This window comes from Mesoplodon mirus (genome assembly GCF_964341445.2).
Source record: "Mesoplodon mirus genome assembly, chromosome: 4".
Classification (NCBI taxonomy): domain Eukaryota; kingdom Metazoa; phylum Chordata; class Mammalia; order Artiodactyla; family Ziphiidae; genus Mesoplodon; species Mesoplodon mirus.
Genome location: NC_138979.1, coordinates 120,954,774 through 120,976,287, shown reverse-complemented (window position 1 = coordinate 120,976,287; position 21,514 = coordinate 120,954,774). Strand labels below are relative to the sequence as shown.

General features: G+C 35.5%; 1 protein-coding gene across 1 annotated transcript in view; it reads right to left on the bottom strand.

Moving 5' to 3' along the window:
• Nucleotides 1-21,514, bottom strand: part of G2E3 (G2/M-phase specific E3 ubiquitin protein ligase) — a 67,086-nt gene that overhangs the window by 10,556 nt on the left and 35,016 nt on the right. Inside the window, 6 exon segments of the mRNA XM_082618919.1 lie at nucleotides 8,548-8,720; nucleotides 12,232-12,413; nucleotides 14,419-14,726; nucleotides 15,657-15,786; nucleotides 15,893-16,017; nucleotides 20,810-20,926. Of these exon segments, the coding sequence (XP_082475045.1) occupies nucleotides 8,548-8,720; nucleotides 12,232-12,413; nucleotides 14,419-14,726; nucleotides 15,657-15,786; nucleotides 15,893-16,017; nucleotides 20,810-20,926 (1,035 nt within the window).

Here is a 21,514-nt window from a genome sequence, read left to right as displayed (position 1 = left end):
CACATATGGTCACCTTATCTTTGATAAAGGAGGCAGGAATGTACCGTGGAGAAAGGACAGGCTCTTCAATAAGTGGTGCTGGGAAAACTGGAAAGGGACATGTAAAAGTATGAGATTAGATCATTCCCTAACACCATACGCAAAAATAAGCTCAAAATGGATTAAAGACCTAAATGCAAGGCCAGAAACTATCAACCTCTTAGAGGAAAACGTAGGCAGAACACTGTATGACATAAATCACAGCAAGATCCTTTTTGACCCACCTCCTAGAGAAATGGAAATAAAAACAAAAATTAACAAATGGGACCTAATGAAACTTCAAAGATTTTGCACAGCAAAGGAAACCATAAACAAGACCAAAAGACAACCCTCAGAATGGGAGAAAATATTTGCAAATGAAGCAACGGACAAAGGATTAATCTCCAAAATTTATAAGCAGCTCATGCAGCTCAATAACAAACAAACAACCCAATCCAAAAATGGGCAGAAGACCTAAATAGACATTTCTCCAAAGAATATATACAGACTGCCAACAAACACATGCAAGAATGCTCAATATCATTAATCATTAGAGAAATGCAAATCAAAACTACAGTGAGATATCACCTCACACCAGTCAGAATGGCCATCATCAGAAAATCTAGAAACAGGGCTTCCCTGGTGGCGCAGTGGGTGAGAGTCCGCCTGCCGATGCAGGGTACGTGGGTTCATGTCCCGGTCCACGAGGATCCAACATGCCACGGAGCGGCAGGACCCGTGAGCCATGGCCGCTGATCCTGTGCGTCTGGAGCCTGTGCTCCGCAACGGGAGAGGCCACAACAGTGAGAGGCCCGCGTAACGCAAAAAAAAAAAAAAAAAAAAAAAAAAAAAAGAAAGAAAGAAAGAAAATCTAGAAACAATAAATGCTGGAGAGGGTGTGGAGAAAAGGGAACACTCTTGCACTGCTGGTGGGAATGTGAATTGGTACAGCCACTATGGAGAACAGTACGGAGGTTCCTTAAAAAACTACAAATAGAACTACCATATGACCCAGCAATCCCCCTACTGGTCATATGCCCTGAGAAAACCATAATTCAAAAAGAGTCATGTACCAAAATGTTCATTGCAGCTCTATTTACAATAGCCCGGAGATGGAAACAACCTAAGTGTCCATCATCAGATGAATGGATAAAGAAGATGTGGCACATATATAGATGGAATACTACTCAGCCATAAAAATAAATGAAATTGAGCTATTTGTAATGAGGTGGATAGACCTAGAGTCTGTCATACAGAGTGAAGTATGTCAGAAAGAGAAAGACAAATACCGTATGCTAACACATATATATGGAATTTAAGAAAAAAAATGTCATGCAGAACCTAGGGGTAAAACAGGAATAAAGACACAGACCTACTTGTGAATGCACTTGAGGATATTCGGAGAGGGAAGGGTAAGCTGTGACAAAGCGAAAGAGAGGCACGGATACACTACCAAACGTAAGGTAGATAGCTAGTGAGAAGCAGCCGCATAGCACAGGGAGGTCAGATCGGTGCTCTGTGACTGCCTGGAGGGGTGGGATAGGGAGGGTGGGAGGGAGGGAGACGCAAGAGGGAGGGGATATGGGAACATATGTATAACTGATTCACTTTGTTATAAAGCAGAAACTAACACAGCATTGTGAAGCAATTATACTCCAATAAAGTTGTAAAAAAAAAAGAAAAAAATCCAGGAAATATCAGAAAACCACGACTGTAACTTGATTTTTTTTTTATTAGTTTCTGCTTTATAACAAAGTGAATCAGTCATACAATGTGTATGACTGATTCACTTTGTAACTTGATTTTGAAAGACATTAACATTTTGTTTGCTCAGATTATTTTTAAGAAAATATTCTATTCACTCAACTAAATCTGCCCATTCATCAGTTTCCCTTCTCTCCTTTTACAACAAAAACTATCTGAAACTGCTATTTACCTATTCTGAAATTTTTACTATAGCCTGCATTTTATTTTACTTTCACTATATATGTATCCCTAAAAAATAACTAGTATTGGTTTGCTTGTTTTGAAACTTTCCAATAATGGTACCATATTGTATACTTATTTTTCTCCAATTTGCTTTTTTGAGAGTAATTTTTTCTAATTGTTGTATAGTAATAGTTATTACTATATTTAGGAAACTAGTTCTGTCACTTTATTTTCGGCAACTGTACTGAATTACAAAAAATTTTTTTATTGCTTACTGCCGATTTTTGTTTTTAAAAAAATTTCCAATTTACCTTCTATTTAAAAAGTTATACTAATTCTTATTTTTTAAATGGTTACCTCAAAATTTTAATCGGCATATTGGAAATCTAAAGTGAACCAGGTATTTACCCTTTTCCTGAACAATACAAAGACCTGAGAACACTTGCAACTCTGGTAGCTCTCTCTTCCTATGCTACTTAAACATTTTGTTCCACCTTGTATCATAAATTCCCAAAGTAAACATTAATTTTTTGTACAGTCAGTGTTTATTTACTCTAAAATTAACAAACTTCTTTCATTACCATTCCTTCTCACTTGCACACCTCCCTGTTAGTGTCCTTTACCTCTTGTAACCTTGCTACACTCTTTACAGAAGCAGTTCTAAGATTATTTTAGTTGGACAGTCATCTAGACTACCAATGATAATTTTAATTCTTCCAATCCTTAATAACATTCACTTATTCATTTAGTCTTGTTGCTCTACTAGGACCTCCAGCATATTGTAGACATGAAGGGGGTAATTATACATATCCCAGGCTTGTCATGGCCTTAAGAGGAATGTCTATCACACTTCATTAAGGATAATGTTTGCTGAATCTTTACTAGATAATCTTTATAAGGATATTTCAAATTGTTAGCTTAAAATTATGTATAAATGTTTAAATGCAGCAATTGCTTTTTTCACATGTATAACTATATGAAAATTGTTTGATTTCTCTCTTTTAATCTATTAGTGGAGTGCACTAAAGCAAGGTTTTTTTTTAATGTTCTACCTGCCTTGCTTCCTTTTATAAACAGTCCTCAGAATTGTTAGTAAATTTTGAGGCCATGTTGCTAGATACAAATATATTCAAGACTGCTGAATCCTAAAGAATTTGTTCTTTTTAACACTATTAGGATCATTTAAGGACAAGGCTTTTTAAAAAGATTAGAATTTCTTTCTTTTTTTGCTTTAAAGTCATTTATTTGCAATGCAATTTAAGATCCTCTGTTTTTTAAATATGAATCTAAGCTATTCACATGTAATTTAATTACCTATATGTTTTCTACCTTATGTTTTCCTTGAACATGTGTTTTTCCTTGCTTGTTTTTATCCCTCTTTTTCTGTTCACTATATGATTAAATGTTTTCTTTATTTCTACCCCCACTCCCATCAAACTGGTTTGGAAGTTACACACTCTATTCCTGTTATTTTAGAGTTTTCCCTTAAAATATATATACTTGGCTTAACAATCTTAAGGTAATTAATGCTTCCCCACTACTACCTCAAGAATACAAGTTCCTTAAAACAATAAATACAATGTCCATTCTCTTCTTACAGATGAACCTTTAGCTAGTATTTTAATTATTTTAACCATTTCTTACCAAAATTTAGTTGTCTTTTAAATGGCCAATGCTTCTCCTTATTTATTCATGTTTTTTCGTTTCTTTGCTTACTCCTGGTGCTTGTATCTTACTTTTTCCTTCTAGGTTCAATTTCTTTCTTCCTTAAGTAGGTATTTTATTAATCTCTCCAGGAAAGAAGTAAACCTGTCTCAAAATGTCTTTATTCCCTCCTGTCTCTTGAATGATAACGTAACTAGCTCTGTGAAGTTACTATCTTGGCTGTCTGTTTTCAACGTCGATGTCACTGAAAAAAAGGCATCCGGTATAATTGATGCTCATTTTTACAATAGTGTGTTTTTGCTCAGAACACAATTTCATCACAAAGTACACTACACTTCAGCATGTTAAGCCCTGTGAACCTGAAGAACTTCTCAAGCAGCATTTTCTAAAATATTGCCTAGCCTCCATCTCTTTTGTCAAATATATGTGTGGGTGCTCTTATTCTAACTTTCATGACATTTCTTGTTTCAGTCCTTTTCTCTCTTTTCTCTCTTTTTCTCTTCAATGGCCTAGCATTTAACAACCACCAAGTTTCATTTCCATGATCATTTTTGTTTCTGTTTCGTTTTCCTTGTTTTCCTGTTGGTTGCTTGAATATTTTTTTGGATTCCATTTTTATCTATAGTGTTTTGAGTGTATTTCTATGTGCAGATTTTTTAAAAATGTAATAATTTACTGCTGCCAACATTTTATCAGTTCAAGTATAGAAACATTACTTCCCTTCATGTCCCTTTTGCCTTTTGCTGTTTATAATTTCCTAAGTATTTCTTTTATATACATTGTGAACCACATTAGAGAATGTTATAATTTTTTTTTTTTTTTTTTTGCGGTATGCGGGCCTCTCACTGCTGCGGCCTCCCCCGTTGCGGAGCACAGGCTCCGGATGCGCAGGCTCAGCGGCCATGGCCCACGGGCCCAGCCGCTCCGCGGCATATGGGATCCTCCCAGACTGGGGCACGAACCCGTATCCCCTGCATCGGCAGGCGGACTCTCAACCACTGCGCCACCAGGGAGGCCCGAGAATGTTATAATTTTTGCCTCAGCCATCAAACATAATTTAGTAGACACAAGAGGAGACATGTTTTTATTCTTTTCATTACTCTTTCTTCCTTCCTGATGTTCCAAGATTCCACCTTTAATAATTTGCTTTCTATTTCAAAAAATTCCCATAGGCATTCTTTTAGGGTAGATCTGCTGGTGACAAATTGTTTAGTTTTCCTTCAAATAAGAATGTCTAGACTTCTCTCTGCTGTGATCTTGCTGAGATCCCCAGCTGGTCTGCTTTCATCTCTCTACCTTTCAAAAGTCTTTTTAAGTTTGTTTTATAAACACTGTTCAGGGTTTTTAACTGTACTTATCCGGAAGAATAGAGAGAAGAGTGTCTATTCCACGTTATCCACAACTGGAAGTCTATGATCATTTTTCAACTTAGAAGCAGTATTTGATTCATTTCACATCTTATGTTTGGGGTTTTTTTTTTTTCTTTTAAATCACTGTAATAACTTTTTATGTCTCAGTTTGTTCTGTTATTTAAATCCTTGATGTGCTATTCCCAATACTTGCTGTTTAGGATGGTTGTGTTTTGTTTTTTATTGGAACCTCCTCTTCTTTAGATGTAACTTTAGCATTCCCATCAGGCTCAGGCTGTAGAAATTTCCCTAAACACTGTTACATATTTGCTTTTGCCTGGCACTCTATAAATACTACGAATCCTAAGACCAATTACTTTGTTAATGTCTTTGGTTCAGACTGGGGTCCATTCAGAATGCCAAACCCAAGTTTGGGGCAAACGGAGGGTTCTAATTTCATATGACATTTAGGGTACCATGGCTTTTTTAAAAAAATAGATCTTTACTGGAGTATAATTACTTCACAATACTGTGTTAGTTTCTGTTGCACAACAAAGTGAATCAGCCATATGCATACACATGTCCCCATATCCCCTCCCTCTTGAGCCTCTCTCCCATCCTCCCTATCCCACCCGTCTAGGTCATCGCAAAGCACTGAGCCAATCTCCCTGTATTATGCTGCAGCTTCCCACCAGCCAATTATTTTACATTCGGTAGTGTATATATGTCGATGCTACTCTCACTTCCCTCCAACTTCACCCTCCTACCCCATGATGAACCTAGTTGCAGGGCAGGAATAAAGAGGTACTATGGCTTTTGATTTCCTTGTTATTTCTGACATCTACAGGACTCTTGAGCTCAGATATATTTAAAATATTGTTTTTTGCTATATGATTTATCTTTCACATAAGAGGAGGGATCAGTCTTCAGCTTCTTTTCTCTTGCCCTCTTCATCTTGATCTGCCTAACTCCTACTTATAAATCAGGGTTTAATTTAAACACCACTTATACAGATAGGGAAGCCTTTCCTGACAACTAGACTACTCATACCTATAAACACACACACACACAAAATAAACAAACAGCAATGAATTATCTAACTTAGCAATGAGAAAAAAATCCATCTGTAGACATGAATTCCTTGGGAAAAAATATTTTGTACATCTATGTCATTAAGAGATACATTTCAAATAATTTTTTAAATAACTGTATCAAAATTTATAGTATATTTAGATTATTCTGTGTATTAATCTTAATTATGAATGGTAATTCTAACTGTAAGAAAATTTTGCTATGTAAGAGTCTTATAGTCAGAGACACTTGGATACATTTTAAACAGTTATGTAACAGTGTTATTTTAATTACAGTATTAAAAATACATTGGAGGGCTTCCCTGGTGGCTCAGTGATTAAGAGTCCACCTGCTAATGCAGGAGACATGGGTTCGAGCCCTGGTCTGGGAAGATCCCACATTGCTGTGGAGTAGCTGGGCCTGGGTGCTACAACTGCTGAACCTGTGTTCTAGAGCCCATGAGCCACAACTGCTGAGCCCGTGCACTGCAACTGCTGAGGCCCGCACGCCTAGAGCCCATGCTCCACAACAAGAGAAGCCACCACAATGACAGGCCCGCACACTGCAATGAAGAGTAGCCCCTGCTTGCCATAGCTAGAGAAACCCCGTGTGCAGCAATGAGGACCCAATGCAGCCATAAATAAATATATAAATAAATTATATATATATATATATATATATAGTAAATTATATCCTTTACAACTGTTTAAGTTTATGATGTCATATTAAATTTTAATTTGGAAGAGTGCTAAAGTTCTGTAGAGCTCTAAAAAAAGAATGAGGACCATATACTGTCAAGTAAAAAATGAGGAGGAAAAAGGGTGGACAGTATGTTACTATTTATCTAATAAAAGAAATGAATACACACACACACATATACTCATATATTTATCTGCTATCATTTAAAAAAAAAATGGAAGGATAAACAGTAAAAGCCACTAAAATAATTACCTCATAGGGGATGGAAGGTAGATGTGATAAGGATGAAAGCTATCCTTATCTTAATATAATTTGTATGACAGAGCTGAGTCCTTTCAATGTACTTTCATTATAGATTTGACTTTGGAATCATGCAAACATTTTATATAATTTTAAAATAAAATCAAACTTTAATAAAAGTCAGTAAAAAGAAAAAATAAGATAAAAAATGAAAGTAAAATGTATACCCAGTTAGTAATATAACAAGAAAGAAAATAGCTATGCCAAATGACTTTAAAACACAGTAATTTGACTGCATAGCCCTAGAACAAAAAGAAATAGAAAAACAAGTTTAACCTATTTTCAATAATGTTATGTTACTGATGATAATGTTGGCATTATTATTCTGTGACTATTATTTATGAAATGTGGAATAAATCAAGGAATTACTTCATACTCTAATTCACCAATGTCTTTGAGAACTGGGATTATGAACATGGGACAAAGAAAAAGTCAAAAATCTTGTAGTAGTGAATTTGAAGTATCAGTAGAAACCTATGATGTATTTTATCTTAAAAACAAACAAACAGGGGCTTCCCTGGTGGCGCAGTGGTTGAGAGTCCACCTGCCGATGCAGGGGACACGGGTTCGTGCCCCGATCCCGGAAGATCCCACGTGCCACGGAGCGGCTGGGCCCGCGAGCCATGGCCGCGGAGCCTGTGTGTCCGGAGCCTGTGCTCCGCAACGGGAGAGGCCACAGCAGTGAGAGGCCCGTGTACAGCAAAAAAAAAAAAAAAACAAAACAAACAAACCAACAAAAACCCCCTATATTTCTTCTTTTAGTCCACTGAAAAGGCCTAGAAACTATGACCAACGTGGCAAAAACAAGCATCCCTAGCATCCAGATTGTGGATTTGAAATACCATTTCCCATTCAAAGAAACAAAGCTCATTAGGCCAGAATGTACAAAAGGAGCATGAAACACCTTGTCATACCATATAGCAAGAAGGCTATCAAAGACCATTAAGGGTCAACATCAAAAGAACTCAAAAGAAACAACATAAAGAGGTTTGTACTGGTTAAAGATGAGACAATCTGAACTTCAGTAAGGATAGCAACTATAACAGTTTTGAATACATTAAATACATAGATTAATGATACTGAAATTTTAAAATCTGCTTGAAAATAAAACTGGAGTCAATAACAAGGGAAGGCTAGCTAAATGAGACTGGCCACCTGTTGGTTGATAACTGTTAGATCTGGGTGGTGATTACATGGTGTATCACTCTGCCTACTTTCATATATATTTTAAATTTCCCACTATTAAAAGAAAAGCAGCGTGTGAGGACATAAAAATAATTTTTATTCAGAAAAATTAATTATAAATTGAGATAATGATTACTTTTCCTACCTAAACAGTATATATTTAAGCAATTCTGTGTAGAATGGTAAGAACAGTATTCATCCTTAAGAGGTTAGTTTTAAAGCATTAGTTTAAAATAGCATTTACATTTTATCAAATATATCTCACACTGTAAGACAATTAACCACTTTAAACATGTAATTTGAGAGAATCCTTAACATATGAACAACTTACCTTTCAAAAGGTGTTTGGACTCTCTTAATTACATGATAAACAAGTATGTCTTTTGCCAACATATATTTATCACTTAATGATGTTATAAGTCTTAGGCATCCAATAAGCTCTAGGTAGTTATAATATTCATTTATTAAAGAGTTTAAGTCAGCCACAGTTGCTGCAGTATTTATCTGTAATGAAGAAGAAAATACACCCAGTTTACTCATTTACTTGTGAAAGATAATTACATTTCAAATGACACATTACTTTATACTCAATTCTTGAGTATACCTGGGTGAAGTGAAAGTATACTAAGAATTATTTTCCTAGAATAAATGTCTGATAATCCAGTTTAATAAACACTGTATATTTCTGCCAAAACCTAGGTTTCAAGAAATCTAGACTATAATGCCACTTTAATATAGGAAATTACTTCCATAAAAGGCGGTAACTGACATAGAACAGTTACATAGCACTAGAGAGGCAAGAAAGAGGACCTGCAGAGATTTCATGAAAGGAAGAATAGCCGAGATTTTAAAAAAATGGATACACTCAAGGGTATTTGAGGGAACAGCATAAACAAAGATATACTTAACCATTTATATAACAGACACTTTCACATAGGTTAGCTCTTGAACAAAGTTACAGAGGGAGAAAGATAAAATTAGGAGGCAAAGTCCATTTGAATGGAAAATCTCCTTGGTATTTCTTTGTTCCAAAAAACTCTTCTTCCAGGTATTTACATGATTCCCTCATTTATTTCAGATCTCTCCTGTGACCTCAGAAGTTTTTCCTGACTACCCTGTTCAAACTACCTTCACACTCTAATAGTTGGGTATATGTTCTCATCCTCCCAAACCCATCACCCTAAGTTTTAGCTGGGCATATAGCCAAACTTACCTTAAAGCTAGTGTGGCCTTATGTGACTAAGAGCTGTCCAATGGGACATGAGTGAAAATGTGTCAAATTTCCCTGCACTCTACTTCCACTTTCTCCCTGTACAGCAAGCTTCAGCTATGAAGACAATATCCTAAATGATTACACAACAAGAGGAAGGAATCCAATTCTCTGGGTGACTTGGTGTATCACAATTGTACCTCTAAAACAGGAGCCATTTCTGTAAAGGCCAGATAGCATTTTACGCTTTGTGGGCCATATGGTGCTTGTCACAACTACTAAACTCCACCACTGTAGTGTAAAAGCAGTCACAGACACATAACAAATGCGTGTGTTTGTGTTCCAATAAAACTTTAAGAAGGCAGCAGGCAAGACTTGGCCTATGGCTATAGTTTGCCAACCCCTACTCTAAAATCTAGATTTTAGAAAAAAATAAATATCTGCCTTTTTTGAGCCATTGTCTTTTGGGTCTCTTTGTTACAGAAGCTTAGCCTATGCTTTAACTTACTATACCCCAAGCATTATCTTGGAAAAGATATCCTTCCTCTTATTCTGTTCTATTTTTATAATATATTTTACTACATGACAGTATATTATATATTTATTTATCTTGTCATTCCTCTAATATGTAAATTCCAAGAAGGCAGGGGCTTTGTTTAGTTCACTACTTTATCTTCAGTGATAAAACAGTGTGGGATACAGGGACTTCCCTGGTGGGGCAGTAGTTAAGATTCCACGTTCCCAGTGCAGTGGGCCCGGGTTCGATCCCTGGTCAGGGAACTAGATCCCACATGTGTGTTGCAACTAAGAGTTCGCATGGAACAACTAAGGAGCCCACTGGCTGCAACTAAGGAGCCCACCTGTCCCAACTAAGACCTGGCAGAACCAAATAAATAATAAAAACAAACAAAAAACCGTATGGGGTACATAGCACCTTGTAGATATGTCTGTTGACTAAATCAGTGAAGGAACACTGGCTAGGAGTACAAAAACTGGAGTTAGTAAAGCCATGAGGAGAGCTCCGAGTGCCCTAATGAAGAACTTGAACTCTATTCAATAGGCAATGAGAATCCATTAGGATTCCTGAGGAAGGAAGCAATGTGCTCAAACCTGTACTTGTGAAAGAATCATCTTGAAGAAGATGATTAGAATAATATCTTAATTGTTTAAACTTAGATATAACCTGAGTTTGATATAGTAAGCATACTAGAAATAAGAAGGAAAGGCCACTGTTAGAGACAGATGACTTGACACAAACTGATAAATGGAGTATGGAAGAATGAAAACAACCCTGTCTCCAGAATAACTTGGAAATAAGAAATCTCTTTAAAAGAAAAGGAAAATCAGGCCGAAAACCAAATTCTGGGAAAAAAATTAGTTCTGTCCTAAACATGCTGTGCTCAATTTGGTAGGAAGACCCAGATCTTATCTGGATATAAACATCTAGGGGCTCAAAAATACAGGTCTGGAAATCATCAGATAGGTTATAGATGAGGAGGCTCTTTCCAAATAGTATAGAAGGAGGACTGTTAAGACAACACTGAAAATTACCTAAGTTTTAGGGGTAAGAAGAAGAAGCATTAAAAAAGACAGTAGTAGTCAAAAGTAGGAGGGAGTAGATATTAAAGAAAACAATAGAGATGAATTCAAATACAGTGGTGATTGCAGAAGTCAGAGGAGATGAGGAATTAGAAAAGAAAGGCCTTGCATGTGGAGATTTAGATCCCTGCATATCAGCAATGAACTAGCTAACTCAGAAGGGTAGTGGTGGGAACAAAAGTCTGACTGTAAGTTAAATGAGTAGGGAAGAGGAAATGGAGACAATGAAGTTAAAGTACATTTTCTCTGGTAAAGAGGAGAAAAGAAAAAATAAATTGAAGGGTTAAAGGGTCAGTTTAAAATATCATTTTAGAATGAGAAGTCTTGGGCAAAATACACAGAATTATTAAAACAACACATTTCCAGGCTTCTTACTTTCTGGTTTAGAAACTTGAGGCTTAACAAGATTAACCCAACATGCCCAAGGTCACATAGCTTATATCAGTTATTTCAAACTAAAATCTGACTTCTGAGCATTTGTTTTTAACCATTAAACTATACTGCCTATTAACTGAGACAATAGATAGACTAGGCTTAAGTATGGGACAAGTTAAGGGAAGAAAAGTTGAATTGGATTTCATTGTCTCAACTGTTTCATTACTTTCTAAATCAGTAACACATGGGCAATGTTACTTATGATAAGTAAACTGAGTTTGTACAGATAACATGTGTAGTATAGGGCTTAATAAATGGTAACTATTTTGAGGGGAGGAACACTGAGTCTCCCCAACTGTTTCCACAGAGAAGAAATTCAGCCTGGTCTTTCTCTCTACCCATCACTCATATCTCCCTGTAGGAGGAAGGATAAATTTTCTGCTGGTAACCATCCTTTCTTCAGCTCCACCTGACGACAGGAAAGTGCACTTTCATCTGCTCTTGAGCATGCAACAAGGAACCTGCCTTATGTTGTCCCTGGCAGGGCAGATAAATCCATCTAGTTCTGAGGAGTGTTAGCAAGCCATTCTGACCACAGATCTAAGTCACATTATCCAACTGGTTTTATCAACATTAAACATGGCACTTTGATCTCTAGCTGCCTGCCCTTTACATCTGTCTCTTAAATGGTTGTTAACTTAGTTGGTAAACAAAAATAGTGACACCCCTTAACTACTCCACAAAGAGTATTATTCTATTGCAGATCCATCATTTATATTCAAATACACCTAGAACATAGTCTACATCTGAACAGACAGGTACATTTCTTACCCTGATTATAATCTGTGCCACATCAAAGTCTGAGACATCGTCTAAAATTGGTTGGGTACTTTCTGGTCCATAAACAAGGCAGTTAAATAAGGTTTTAGAAAAGAAACCAGGTGAAGGACCACCATGAACCAAAGAAATGGCAAGCATTTTGCCAGCTTCATAGTAAAGATTCTCTTTCAGAGCTGTAAATACAGATAAAATATATCAAATACACTTCTTTTATTATTATATAACCATCATATGTAATTGATACATATATAATAAATTAAAAATTAAAAAATCCAAGCTTTAGACAAATGTAAAATAACCTAATTCATAGAAGGTATAATAATGTATAAAATATAAATTTCAACTAAAATATACAATTTTACAAATCTTTTCCCCTGAATTCAAAGTAACAATCTACAGCTCGGTGCTTTGTGACCGCCTGGAGGGGTGGGATGGGGAGGGTGGGAGGGAGGGAGATGCATGAGGGAAGGGATGTGGGAACAGATGTATATGTATGACTGATTCACTGTGTTATAAAGCAGAAACTAAAAAAAACAAAAAACAAAAAAAAACACAAAGTAACAATCTATTGTAGAAAAATATGTAAATACAGAAAATCTTTTTATAAAATCACCTATAATCCTACCACCATAATAACCAGTGTACACACTTTGGTGTATTTATAATAGGTCTCATGTGCATATAAATATATATATAAATAGCTTGACTTCTGTCTTTTTCCACTTACTGTATTGTAAATTTTTAAAATATTACTTGAAATTATTCAAATATACAGTTAATGAATGCATTCAAACTAATTTACAGATGTGCTGCAATGTAAACCACCCCCTTATTACTGGCTAGCCCAGTTTCAACTACATGAGACACAATGTTACACTCAACATCTATTTACACATTCTTGTTTATATATCTTTATTAGGATAGATTCCTACATACGGTATTAGCGGTTCAAAGGATATGAACAATTTTAAAGTTGTTGACATACAAAATGGTACAAATTAACTCAACACTATATGCTATCTTACCATATCATCACAATATTTTTCAATGTGTCATTGAAAATGTTTTAGCTACTTCGATAAGTCAAAAAGATATCATGTAAATTTTCCTTTATTTTTTCTAAAAATTAAAAGTAATTTATTAATAAGTAACATTAACAATACCTGAAATAATAATAAAATCTCCTCAACAATAACCTTATATACTACATATTAGTAGTCACATCTTACAGATGAAGAAACTGAGATCCAGAGGGGCTATGCAATTAATCTAGGGAAATAAAGCTACTGAAGTAGATGTGTACAAACTGAACTCAGATTTTGTGACTTAAATTCCATGTACTCTCTCCACTGTACCAAAACTGCCATGAGTTAACATACTGATTACTTGGAGCGTTTTTGTTTTTTTTTTAAAGGGAGTGTAGAATTAAACTGTGTGTACTATACATAGTACTAATGATCCTTGGTAGTTTCTCAATTATTTCAATGATACTTCAGGCAATGGTGAGGAAGTTCTAAAGGAAACATAGAAGGAAGTCAAATGGGATGATATGTCTTCTCACTCTCTCTCAAATTCCTATTACAGCAAAAGCAGTTATAAAAGCTCCTAAAAAAAGAATGCTAGAATTAACCAATGTTTTGAGATGCCTGTTTTAATCACATTAATTCCTTACCAGAAGTAAAGACAGAAAAGTATCATATACATAATTCTGTTAAATAAAAAAAAAAACTCTTGAAAGCAGAAGTATGCTAAAAATCTGTTATATGTGAACCAAAAAATTATGTTATAAAAATCCTAGGTTGTAAAGACACATGCCAACTGCAAATTTCAAATATATGAACAAGAAGAGCTCAAAAACTCATTCATCCCATTTGGCCACTCTATTCAAATGAATTAAAATTAAAATAAAGTACATTTTTAAGAAGTTGTACTAAATTATAGAATCACTTTAAGGAGGATATTGCTATAAAGAAATTAAGGATATTCTAAAATAAAATATGTTTCACTACAAAATTTATTTTAAAAAACATCACTTCCCCCCTTTTCTGTGATTCTATCATTATTTTAGTAACAAAGTGATTATACATTTTGATAGGTATTGAGTATCAATTCTAACCTGCTATCTCTTTCTTAACACATGGTATATTCAGTATGTACAATAACAATGAAAATAGTTACCTTGAGAATTGAGAGACAAGTTCTTTGACAAGGACCCTTCAAACAATGGTGAGTTCTCAAGTTGCTGCATTAAGAGACTTAGGAATTCTTGCTTTGATCCAGGCTGCTCTTTTCCAAAATGATCATTTTCATTAATATATGCTATTTCAATTGTATATGAAGGATTAAAGTTTTGATTTCTGAATCCATCTAAAGCACTATTCCAGAAATTGGCTTTGTTGATAAATAATCTTTTAGTTTTTTTTTTAATTTGGAATCCTAGCTCTATTATTAGAGTCGAAATATCTCTTCTAAATTTGCTGCCTTGCCTATAAAACATGAATTTAAACATAGAGGTAAGTACTCTAAAGTACTTTACGTGTCATAGCAGTTACACAGCCAAATAAAAAAAGAATAGAAAGTTCTTCCCCAACTCCCACCCAAAAGCAAACAATGGCCGCCAGTGGAACCAAAAAGTTATTTGATAACCTTAGTTCTAAATTCTTGATTCCCTCTACCCAATCTTCTACCAAATTAAAATCACCTAATGTTATACAATTCACTGGATTTAGGTATAAGAGTCAAAAGCTCGAACTCTTACCTCCCTGGACATACTTGCTTAACTGCATTTTTTTTTTTTTTCCTAACATCTTTATTGGAGTATAATTGCTTTACAATGGTGTGTTAGTTTCTGCTTTTAACTGCATCTTATTTCATGTTCACTAGATCCTTTAAAGATAGAGCAAATGTAATCTCTGCTCACTGTATGAGAGAACTATATTTTTAAGAGATTGCATATTTTAAGCAGAATTCACACTCCTTTAAATAGTACTTTTCAGTTTACACTATTAATTGTCAAAGTGTGGCCCCAGACCAGCAACAGCAGCAGCTGCCGCGCCTGGAAACTTGTTAGAAACGCAGCTTCTTAAGCCCCGCAGCAGATAAACAGAATCAGAACCTCTGAGCATGAGGCCAGGCAACCAGTGTCCTAACAAGACCTCCAGACAATTATCTGGACTAACTCAATTGTTCCCTGCCTCAGTTTCTCCATCTGTAATTGGAATTAATGTACTCAAAATAATCCTGTTAGAGGCAATGTCCAAGGATCATCTTTCTACATCAAATTAGGGACTGCAGTTTGAAAAATACCCTTCCAAACTACTCTGAGAACAGCTAATACTCTAAATGTATATAGCTACTTCCCATTATAATTTTCTCAAAACAGAGTTTTATATTTTTCTCCAATTCAAAACACACACCTCAGCAGGTCTTCACGCTGGGCTCCAGGAGACTGTCTGGGTAATTTAGGTGAAGATTCCTCCAACAAACAATCAGTTATTCCCACATTAGTGTTGGGTAATGTGTGTTTTTTGGCTTTTTGGAAATCGCCTACAGATTTAAAACCCAATGTTAGTATAATAGGAATATAGGTAGAAACTTTTTAATAATATGCATTTAAATAAAAACGTCTTTATTCGAAATCACAAAATATTACCTGAATTGCAAAGAATACCTCTACATTCCAAACATTCCCAATTTTGTTCCCATGATTGTAGTGAGGAACAGGCTAGATGTGTTCCGCGAGAACCACAACACTGACAGCGCTTTATTTCCCATTTGCTGAGGACATAAAGAGAAGATTATTTCCATGTGGTATTAATTTAGTCTAATTCCGACCATCAGCACCATTGCACACCTCACTGTCCACCTCACACACACAACCAACCCTAAAATGAATTTAGAAAATATCATTATTAATGAATATATTGCTTCTTGGAACTCTGAAGTGCTTTATTGTCTACAAAGCACTTTTATATATATTAATCTCATCTCTACCTCAGCATAACCCTTGAGCAGGGTATTATTAGTGTTTACAGATGAATAATCAGGGTCACCAGATCAAGTAACTTAGGCAAGAATACACATTACTTGACATCTTCAATGAGACCTCCACCCTTAATGAATCTTTAGTCTAATGGCAAAGACAAATTTAAATAATGTCAACTCTATTGTAACAAGCACAATGAAGGGAAAATCCAGCCCAGAACACGGAATCGGGAATAGTAAGAACTTCTTAGGAGAAACTTTCCAAAGCCTGCAAGACTTCAGCTGAGTCTTCCAAAATAAGTAGTAGCTCACCTAGCCAAATCACTTTCCATAAGAGATAAGGCTCCCAATATTCTGCTCTGCACTTTAAGTTGCAGTTTGTCATATTAATTAAGACTATATAACAGGGATAAAAATTTATCAAAATTTCCTATAAAAATTTCAACAAAATTAGATTTGTTACCTTTTATCCTGCATCTTAAAAAATAAAGATACTCTTGATTTCTAATACCCCACACAGTATAGTGTACAGACAAGGCAAAAAACGATTGTTAACATTATAGCCAATGTCTACGGATACTACAAAAGAGTAATCAATAAATTTCACATGTCAAATAAATTTCAAATGTCAAATCCTTTTTATAGTGATTCAAAACAAACACTGATAGATTAATCTAGTTTCTTAACTTCTAGAACAGTGTCATCCAATAGAAATATAATGTAAATCATATATGTAATTTAAACTTTCCTAGTAACCAGATTTTACAAGGTAAAAGAAACAGGTGAAATAAATTTGAGTATTTCCAAAATATAGTCATTTTGTTTGGCAGGTAATCAATTTAAAAAATTATTAACAAGATATTTTAAGGTCTTTTTTTCTTACTGTTATGGGCTGAATTCTGTCACGCCCAGAATTCATATGTTGAACACCTAACACCCAGTACTTCACAATGTGACTGTAGTTGGAGACAGGGCCTTTAAAGCAATAATTAAGATAAAATGAGGCCATATGCGTGGGTCCTAATCCAATATGACTGGTATCCTAATAAGAAAAAAAAATTAAGGCACAGACAGAAGGACACAGCTAGAAGGGAGCCATGTGCAAGCCAAGGATAGAGGCTTCAAAAGAAATCAAACCTGCCAATGCCTTTATCTTGGACATCTAGCGTCTAGGATTCTGAGATGAAAAATTTCTGTTGTTTAAACCACCCGGTTTGTGGTATTTTGTTATGGCAATCCTAGTAAACTAAGACACATATAAGTGTTCGGTGTGTATTTTACACTTACAACACCTCTCAATTTGGAATAGCCACATTTCAAGTGCTCAATAGCCACCTGTGGTTACTGGCTACTACAGTAGAGCTCTAGAAAACAGAGCCTCATGAAAACACACCACAAAAGTTACAATTATGCCTACTGCAATAATTTCTCTGTAAACAGATGTAAATATACATTTAATAAATATACCTCATCTCAAGTTAAAATTTCAAACATCCTAAGAGCAAAAGTACATTTCACTAACTAGAACACCTACTTTCTCAAGCTGAAGGTTTAAGAAAGGACACTAGTAGAAATACAAAAGATCATGAGAGATTACTACAAGTAACTCTATGCTAATAAAACGGACAACCTGGAAAAATGGACAAATTCTTAGAAATGCACAACCTGCCAAGACTGAATCAGGAAGAAATATGAACAGACCAATTACAAGCACTGAAATTGAAACTGTGATTAAAAATCTTCCAACAAACAAAAGCCCAGGACCAGACGGCTTCACAGGTGAATTCTATCAAACATTTAGAGAAGAGCTAACACCTATCCTTCTCAAACTCTTCCACAATATAGCAGAGGGAGGAACACTCCCAAACTCATTCTACGAGGCCACCATCACCCTGATACAAAAACCAGACAAAGATGTCCCAAAGAAAGAAAACTACAGGCCAATATCACTGATGAACATAGATGCAAAAATCCTCAATAAAATACTAGCAAACAGAATCCAACAGCACATTAAAAGGATCATACACCATGATCAAGTGGGGTTTATTCCAGGAATGCAAGCATTCTTCAATATACGCACATCAATCAATATGATACACCATATTAACAAATTGAAGGAGAAAAACCATATGATCATCTCAATAGATGCAGAGAAAGCTTTCGACAAAATTCAACACCCATTTATGATAAAAAAAAAACCCTGCAGAAAGTATAAGCATAGAGGAAACTTTCCTCAACATAATAAAGGCCATATATGACAAACCCACAGCCAGCATCGTCCTCAATGGTGAAAAACTGAAACCACTTCCACTAAGATCAGGAACAAGACAAGGTTGCCCACTCTCACCACTCTTATTCAACATAGTTTTGGAAGTTTTAGCCACAGCAATCAGAGAACAAAAGGAAATAAAAGGAATCCAAATTGGAAAAGAAGAAGTAAAGCTGTCACTGTTGGCAGATGACATGATACTATACATAGAGAATCCTAAAGATGCTACCAGAAAACTACTAGAGCTAATCAATGAATTTGGTAAACTAGGAGGATACGAAATTAATGCACAGAAATCTCTGGCATTCCTGTACACTAATGATGAAAAATATGAAAGGGAAATCAAGAAAACACTCCCATTTACCACTGCAACAAAAAGAATAAAATATCTAGGAATAAACCTACCTAAGGAGACAAAAGACCTCTATGCAGAAAATTATAAGACACTGATGAAAGAAATTAAAGATGATACAAATAGATGGAGAGATACACCATGTTCCTGGATTGGAAGAATCAATATTGTGAAAATGACTCTACTACCCAAAGCAATCTACAGATTCAATGCAATCCCTATCAAACTACCACTAGCATTTTTCACAGAACTAGAACAAAAAATTTCACAATTTGTTTGGAAAAACAAAAGACCCCGAATAGCCAAAGCCATCTTGAGAACGAAAAACGGAGCTGGAGGAATCAGGCTCCCTGACTTCAGACTATACTACAAAGCTATAGTAATGAAGACAGTGTGGTACTGGCACAAAAACAGAAAGATAGATCAATGGAACAGGATAGAAAGCCCAGAGATAAACCCACGCACATATGGTCAACTTATCTTTGATAAAGGAGGCAGGAATGTACAGTGGAGAAAGGACAGCCTCTTCAATAAGTGGTGCTGGGAAAACTGGACAGGGACATGTAAAAGTATGAGATTAGATCATTCCCTAACACCATACACAAAAATAAGCTCAAAATGGATTAAAGACCTAAATGTAAGGCCAGGCACCATCAAACTCTTAGAGGAAAACATAGGCAGAACACTCTATGACATAAATCACGGCAAGATCCTTTTGGACCCACCTCCTAGAGAAATGGAAATAAAAACAAAGATAAACAAATGGGACCTAATGAAACTTCAAAGCTTTTGCACAGCAAAGGAAACCATAAACAAGACCAAAAGACAACCCTCAGAATGGGAGAAAATATTTGCAAATGAAGCAACGGACAAAGGATTAATCTCCAAAATTTACAAGCAGCTCATTCAGCTCAATAGCAAAAAAACAAACAACCCAATCCAAAAATGGGCAGAAGACTTAAATAGGCATTTCTGCAAAGAAGATATACAGACTGCCAACAAACACATGAAAGAATGCTCAACATCATTAATCATTAGAGAAATGCAAATCAAAACTACAATGAGATATCATCTCACACCAGTCAGAATGGCCATCATCAAAAAACCTACAAACAATAAATGCTGGAGAGGGCGTGGAGAAAAGGGAACACTCTTGCACTGCTGGTGGGAATGTGAATTGGTACAGCCACTATGGAGAACAGTATGGAGGTTCCTTAAAAAACTAAAAATAGAACTACCATATGACCCAGCAATCCCACTACTAGGCATATACCCTGAGAAAACCACAATTCAAAAAGAGACACGTACCAAAATGTTCATTGCAGCTCTATTCACAATAGCCTGGAGATGGAAACAACCTAAATGTCCATCATTGGATGAATGGATAAAGAAGATGTGGCACATATATACAATGGAATATTACTCAGCCATAAAAAGAAACGAAACTGAGCTATCTGTAATGAGGTGGATAGAGCTAGAGTCTGTCATACAGAGTGAAGTAAGTCAGAAAGAGAAAGACAAATACCATATGCTAACACATATATATGGAATCTAAGAAGAAAAAAATGTCATGAAGAACCTAGGGGTAAGATGGGAATAAAGACACAGACCTACTAGAGAATGGACTTGAGGAAATGGGGAGGTGGAAGGGTAAGCTGTGACAAAGTGAGAGAGTGGCATGGACATATACACACTACCAAACATAAAACAGACAGCTAGTGGGAAGAAGCTGCATAGCACAGAGATCATCAGCTCGGTGGTTTCTGACCACCTAGAGCGGTTGGATAGGGAGGGTGGGAGGGAGGGAGACGCAAGAGGGAAGAGATATGGGAACATATGTATATGTATAACTGATTCACTTTGTTATAAAGCAGAAACTAACACACCATTGTAAAGCAATTATACTCCAATAAAGATGTTAAAAAAAAAAAGGACACTAAGCACAACTGAACTTCCCCATATACCTGTCAGGCACATTATAGTCTCGCCCTTCTTTGCAACGACATCTTCGGACATCACAATGCTCATAGTGCTGCAGAAGCTCTTGGTAAGCATTTTCCTCTAATTCCCAAGATGCATCTCTGTAAATGAAGCAAGATATAAAATATACTTTGGCCTAAAATGTTACACAAAAAGACTGATAATGAATCTAAAAATAAAAACTCTTCACAAACTTAGGAACAAGGATGAAATTTGTTCTTTTTATAATTAATCATTCAACATATAAATCCCTTTGTGTCATTTTATCCTACAGTTAATTAGTCTCACAGTGAATTTCAACTGCTAAATGAAAAATTAAGTAGAAATTTTCTGAAACTTACATTTTTCCTAATATTTCACTTCTAATTTTTTGAATTTCAAGTTTAGTACCGTATTTCTGGATTCCTCACCTTTAAGTATTAAGAAAATTCTTCTTATACATTTTAAACCACATCTTGATTCTCTCAAATAATTTATATATACCATTTTGAAGCCTATTATACTTGTGTATCAATCAATCAATCAATATTGTACACAAGTGAGGTGTACAATTATTAAGAGACTATAAACAACTAATGAGACATTTAAGTCACAGTACCTGGTTCTCAAGAACTAGCAATCTGGGGAGGAGGAAGAAAGGTGGCAGGGATGGTTTTATATTTCCCTATTTGAAATGGCTGCTTGTCCAT